At 32.9% G+C, this 6,742-nt stretch overlaps 1 protein-coding gene across 2 annotated transcripts in view; it reads right to left on the bottom strand.

Annotated features, from left to right (window-relative positions):
* Positions 1 to 2,701: 2,701 nt before the first annotated feature.
* LOC106465053 overlaps positions 2,702 to 6,742 on the bottom strand; it is a 32,368-nt gene continuing 28,327 nt past the window's right edge. For both annotated transcript variants that reach the window (XM_022392866.1, XM_013925246.2), the window contains exon 12: positions 2,702 to 3,115. In XM_022392866.1, coding sequence (XP_022248574.1) covers positions 2,924 to 3,115 — 192 coding nt within the window. In that variant the 3' untranslated portion in view covers positions 2,702 to 2,923. The remainder of the gene's footprint in view (positions 3,116 to 6,742) is intronic.

Raw genomic sequence — 6,742 nt, 5'->3', positions numbered from 1 at the left:
AACATTTTTTCAATTCACAAATGCACACTTGCATTGCCTACTAAGAAAGTTAGTACCGGTAGTCATCGGGTTAATCAATAGAAACAAATATAGTTCACATATAAAATATTCCATTCTATTACAATTATCAACTCCTTTCACATAAATTTCTATTTTATCCAAAAGTACATTGATTGAACAAGAGAAATAGCAATCTTATATCAAAGTTGAGAAGGTGTATCACTGCAAGTTAGATACGATCATCATTGTGGAGGTCAAAAACTCTTGATTCGTCCTGGAGAACTGCAGTTCTGAACTGGAGAACTAACTCTTGACTTGTCCTGGAAAAGTGTTGTCAGCCCTTGGAGAACTGATTTTTCAGCTCCAGACACGAATTTTTATGATTAATTCTCTGTGTTCTTACGAATTTCCAAGTAGTATACATAACTACCTACAAGTAGTTCTGACATTTCATTGGTTAATTTCTACAATTCATTGGGCATTTCCAAAACAAAAACAAAAACTCTCAAGTCATTGGTTACTGTAATGGTGAGTGCTTCGGTTGCCTTTTTTCCTATACTACTACTCCAGTCTGTAGTAACGAATCCTACAGTAGTAACGAAAGTGCCGATCTCAGATGTTATCATAAACTTTTTAGTAGCATTTCCTGTACTACTAGATTGGCATCAGTAGCTTAACACTGTCAAACTTGTGACTAGCATTTTTCTCAGCATCTTACTGAGGTACTAGGCAGTAGTTATATTTTTTTTATAACTACTTAACTCATGATTCTCAATAGTAACCACTAGCTAACTATGCTTTCCCTAGTTCTTGACCAACTTTCACAATACACGAATCCTTTCTTATGCCATTTCTTCATGTGCGTGAATCACACCCAGAAATCTAAATTTCTTTAGTTTCTTTCTTAAACTCTATTAAACACTAAAAAATACTGAAACAATTGTATGAAACTACTTAATGATATCCAATTACTTCAGCATGCGCTATTTAGATTAATAAACTGTCCATTACTAATAAAACCTAGAAATACTGATGGGTTTTCAATTTATAGTTAAAAACTTAACCATGTGGGAAAAAAAAGGTTTCATTTTATTTTTTCTAAAGTCAGATTATTTTGTCTTTTCTAGCAGTTCCCCATTATGTACAGTAAAAACAACCCCAATGAATTTTCAGCACCCTAAAGAACATCCTGAACTACCTTTACCACCACTTCTACTACCTGTTCTGAAGGTTGTGAAATGATGTGTTCAATACCCCAAAGAACATCTTAAGCTACCTTTATCACCACTACAATGTCTGTTTGGGTTTATTTCATCTTCTAAAATACATTGTTATGTTAAAAGTTATTTTATAAAAGTTCTTTTATAAAGAAGCTACAAGGTATTTTAAAACTTTGTTGTTGTTTTTCTCCAAGTCATACAGGAAGTCTGTAAGATAATGTGGAATTTGTTCTCATTGGAAGGTTGGGTTCTTTCGTTTGTTAATGAAGAATAATGACATACACATTGTATTTTGAGTTTTTGATTATCGTATCTAGCCCATATTCAACCTTGTGAACAATATTTCTTCAAGTCCACAACACAACACCCACTATGTTTCTATTATCTAAATATACAGGAACTTCTTTAAATTTCCTTGACCAGCAAAAGCGTCTGATCTCGATTCAAGTAAGCATTTTTTGATAAATTTAAAATGCATCTATCATCATAACCTTCAGCCAACATCTGTAAAACAGCTGGAACAAGACACCTGCCAACATCTTGTAGTCTATAGTCTATACCACCAGTCTTGGCTATTATTGTGGTGACATGATATAGTCTGTACCACCAGTTTTTGCTATTATTGTGGCAATATTCGGAAGGGTCCTAATGAAGTGTCCAGTTAGTGCTGCTACTTGTGGAGATTTATGAAGACAAACAAATCAAAGAGTCTTTAAAGAACTTTAACCTGGCCGATGAAGCTGTTGAATCTTAACTAGTGCTAGTTTGTAAGTTTTTACCCAACGATTCTCTATCATCTAATTATATTCACTTTCCAAGCTTTATTCAAGATGGATACTAAACAGTACTTTTAGCATTTGTGGCATTTCCTGGTATTTAAACTTACAACTTCATTTTTCTATGTTTGGTTATTTTCTAAGCTCAATATTTGTTTATCTTTAAAACCATAAAGTGGATGACACTGGTGTCTCTGTTGAAAGGGTTATCATCGTACATTTATTTAAATTTAATAAAGAGAGTAAAGAGCTAAATGTTTCGATGTTTGCTACTCTGCGTTTTATTTAGTGTTATTAGCATATATATTTCAAACAAATTAAGCTGATGGAAGAATTAGAGGGTGTGAGCATTTATATAAATCAACACTAATAGTACTACTTACAAAGTATAATGTGTCCCCTCTCAAACTTGTTTACTAAAAATGGTTATATTATGTAACTTTAGAAATATTACGATATACAGCCTTATATAGGATGATAAATTCTACTTCATAGAACCTGTTGTAAAATTACATTTCAAAGAATTAACCATCACACACACATAAAAAAGCACCTATCTGAATCATTAAACCAAACCATTATAAATGCTACAATTACACAAAGTGGTCATTTAGCTACTTGCATTCCATCCCTACTGAAATGTAAAACTTGTCTATTGGTTTATTTCAAAACTTTCGTATAACATTGACTAAAGCAAACTATATATAAACCTCTTAAATACTTTATTTATAAGAAATGTTTAAAATACAGTGACTAAATCATCTTATCACATACAATACATCACAGAAAGGTGCAAAACAAACTTTAATAAAATTCATTTTAATAAAGGCTAAGGACTATTCAAACAATGACAAACTTGTCTCAGCCTGAAACTACAAGTTAATAACAACAAACCATCACACGCATAATCTGGTAAGTATACTTCACTCATTGGTCTGTGAAGGTATCTTGTGATGGAAAGTTGTAAGGGGGAGGTGCTTCATACTTCTGGAAACTGCTCTTAACACTACCATCTACAGTCGAGATTATGATTTCTTTACTGAACGGCAAATAATCGGAAACTGATATCTTTTTCTGAGGGTTTGTTTCAAGCAATCCATAGGTTGGGCTTGAGAAGGCCTAAAACAAAATAGTGATGATCACAAGAAATACGATTACTTCAAAGAAAAATGCACATTAATCTAGTAATGATCTTGCACATCAATCACAAGATTATAAATTCAATGTGGACATAAATTACGAGCCATCATTTAGAGAATTAACACTTAGAAAACAATTCACAAAAATCATGCTTCAAAACAGAAGATCATTACTTCAGGAATTCAACATCGTGTTTAAGACGGCGTTTGTAATTGTTAGCTAGTTTTCATCAAAGTGCCTTTTTCAATCAAGCTTAAAAGGATAAGATAAAAAAAAACACTTATTATTAAGCATCTCAGCCATGCAAGAATAGCCATGCTAAATCAGTTTCTTCATCTTCCATATAAGATAATGAAGTAGATTGAGTTACCAAAACGTGCTTTACCTGGAATTGCTAGGGTGTTAGCCCTTTAGCTAAGTGTGATGTTTTTCTTTTTTTGTATAATTTTCGTATGTTTACTGATTTGCTGTATGTTGATCATAAGGCATCCTGTGGAGTACCCCTTAATAGAGAGAGGGGAAAAGAAACACTCCCCAGGCATGCGAGATCTTAGGTTAAAATCCAAAGCGAGGAAACATATGTGAAAAAACAAAACATTACAAAACATATTGGTGTATGTAATTTTCGAATTTTTGGTTTATTTTAGTGCAAAGCCACACAATGCTATGATCTGTCCACCCCACGGAATCAAACCCCGAATTTTGGTGTTGTAAATCTATAAATTTACCACTAACCCATCAGGGTACGCATTTATTGTACACCATAAAATTAATGTTTGCTTACTGTGTTATACTGAATGTTAAAAATCAGTTTGTTTTTTTCTTTGATCCAAAGTTAAAAATAATCTGTTGAAGTTACTTTTAATTTTCAGTGCCACTCAACTTCAACAATCGCGCTAAACAAACGCTATAACAACGAACGTCAATAATACTTCTGACCGCAGATCAATTACTCACTATCTTCACACACACATTACATTACCTTCCTCTCGCGTCACGTTGTCCCCTCTTATATATACCCGCCTACCCTATCTAGTAAATACTAGAGCATTCATGAAAAAACAGATAGTTCTAGAAAATAGAGGGCGCCACACCAGTCACGTGACCTCGATGACGCAACAATACCTAACACTTTTGAATATATAATATGGATTAGACTATCCTCTCATTGAAACATCTTCAGAAATCTATTTTACAGGTAGTGTAATCTTAAAAGAAAATGAGTTTGTGTTACTTTTGACAGTCTTCAATAATTTATAGGTGCAAAAGATACTGTACATTCTAGTTAAGAAGTCTGGTTGTTGTGTTGCTCTAAGCTGTCATTGGCAGAACTGTCAAGATATATTAAAGTATAGGTTCACAGTTCTTAAAATCTCTTTAAATACTGGTAGCAGTGTCAACAACTTGCACTGTACCTGTATAATGAACAAATCTTTATCAAATCTAAATTCGTCTTCCACCTTTTGAAAAACCTTTTTTTCACAAGATGATGAATTAAAGAAGTAGAACAAATCAATTGCTAATTCCTCTGCACTTCACCATACACTTTCATATCTTCATGAAAGGAACTGTACTAGCATGCATGTTACAGGGAATAAATGGCATTAAACTTGACAGGCATGATAATTTCCTCATTGACCTTGTTCCATTAGGGCCATCTGATCCCAAGTTAAGCAGTTTACTAAGTGTGATCTGGAATGTATACATGATTCCTTATGAAACATCTGCATCCTTTATATGTACAAACATCATTTCCATCAAAAATTGACATCTGGCCAGATCAGATATAATGAGTAGTGTCTGACAAGAAGATTACACTATTTATGGACTTGAGTTATTATGGAGAATTAAACCAATTAGTTACATTATACTGCAGCACAAACACTGGACCACTAGAGATTCTTTCACAGAAAGTCTTTCAAAAGTACGATCCTAATCATTCTGATCAGGTAAACTAGCTCTACTCATTGTAAAATTCTCTGCAAAAACATTTCCTTGGAACTTTTTTCTGATCAGTTCCACAAGAGAAAAAATATTTGCTATGAGAAATTTTCACCACGCAAAGAACTTCTGCTTGTGTGACATATACTTTAATACTTTGATTCACAGCTACAAAAGATGCCTGTTTGCTTCATTTTTCTTTAGATTAAATAACTTGCTTTAAATCAAGAGTTGTCAACAGGGAATTGTTTTTTGTTGTTGTTTTATTGCAGAGTTTGCAGAATCCTTTAAATTATGTAACATGAGATTGCACATGATTTTATTATATTTACTTAATTTTACAGCAAGACCTCTCTAAAACAGCCCTCAGAAACCAGCCAACCTCTACAAATCGGACACTTTATCCCATGTTTTAGGTGTACACTAAAAACACTGGACACCTCTGTAATCCAATTAAAAAAAAACTTGGTCATCAATGAGGACAATTTTGAGACATTTTACTCTACCATTAGACAGGCAAGGCAAGGTGCTACAACTTTCCTACCCATACCCAGGTATGAGTGAAAGAAACACCACTACATACCCTCAGTTGTTTTTTTCATTAGGAATATTACAGGAACATTTCCATTTAATCACTACTTACCACATTAAAAGGATGATATGGAACTACAGGTATTCATTTTTGAAGTATGGTGATGATAAAGCTCAAGATGAGAATTCACTGGAAAAACTGTCCTGAGACATAACTCGCTTAAAATATAGCTAGAATACATCAATTAACTCTCTCAACACGGACTCGGTCAATTCGACTGACCATGTGACCTCTTTGTACTCACTCAAAGTCTTTATAGATATTGTTACATCTCCGTTTGTTAATTAACTTTCCGTAACTTCGTTCCGACGAAACTTTAGCGACACAAGTCCTTACTTAATAAAACTGGTTTATTCTTTCCGAATACAACTTTACGATACACTTATTTTCAACAATCGCGCTAAAACAAACGCTATATCAACGAACGTCTACAATACTTCTGACTGCAGTTCAAATACTCACTATCTACACACATATTACCTTCCCGTCACGTTGTCACCCTCTTTTATATACCAGACTACCCTGTATCTAGTAAATACTAGAGCATTCGCCAAAGTACAGGATAGTTCTAGAAAGTAGAGGGCGTGAGAATCACATGATCTCGATGACGCAACAATATGATACTAGTAACTTTTAATATAGTGTGTATATCTTTACAAAATTTGGCAGTCTTTCAGTAAACATTATAAGTCTTTTATGTACAAAAAATCATATTTTCAGCGAAGTATTTTTAATAAACTAAAAAAAAGATTTGTCCTTGAATATATCAAGTATTTGTTCATATGCAAAGTGATTTTTATGTTAAGATTAAAAATACTTTTTTTCATCTCAAAAATCTCAAATTTCATTTGTGTAATTTCTAAAACCTCTTAAATACATTTCAAATATTTCAGTAAAACTTTATATGTGATCTGTTATTTTTGAACAACCTCGTAACCACCAAAACAAATAAAAAATCTAAATTACCATCTTTTTCATTCTAGAATGATTTCAAATGTAACATGAAACTACATTCGTTTATCCTATGTAGCTTTAAACTCATAACAATATACATCTATTTATATTTAAATTTT

The sequence above is a fragment of the Limulus polyphemus genome, unplaced genomic scaffold, assembly GCF_000517525.1.
Source record: "Limulus polyphemus unplaced genomic scaffold, Limulus_polyphemus-2.1.2 Scaffold1819, whole genome shotgun sequence".
Classification (NCBI taxonomy): Eukaryota; Metazoa; Arthropoda; class Merostomata; order Xiphosura; family Limulidae; genus Limulus; species Limulus polyphemus.
This window is presented reverse-complemented; position numbering and strand designations above follow the sequence as displayed.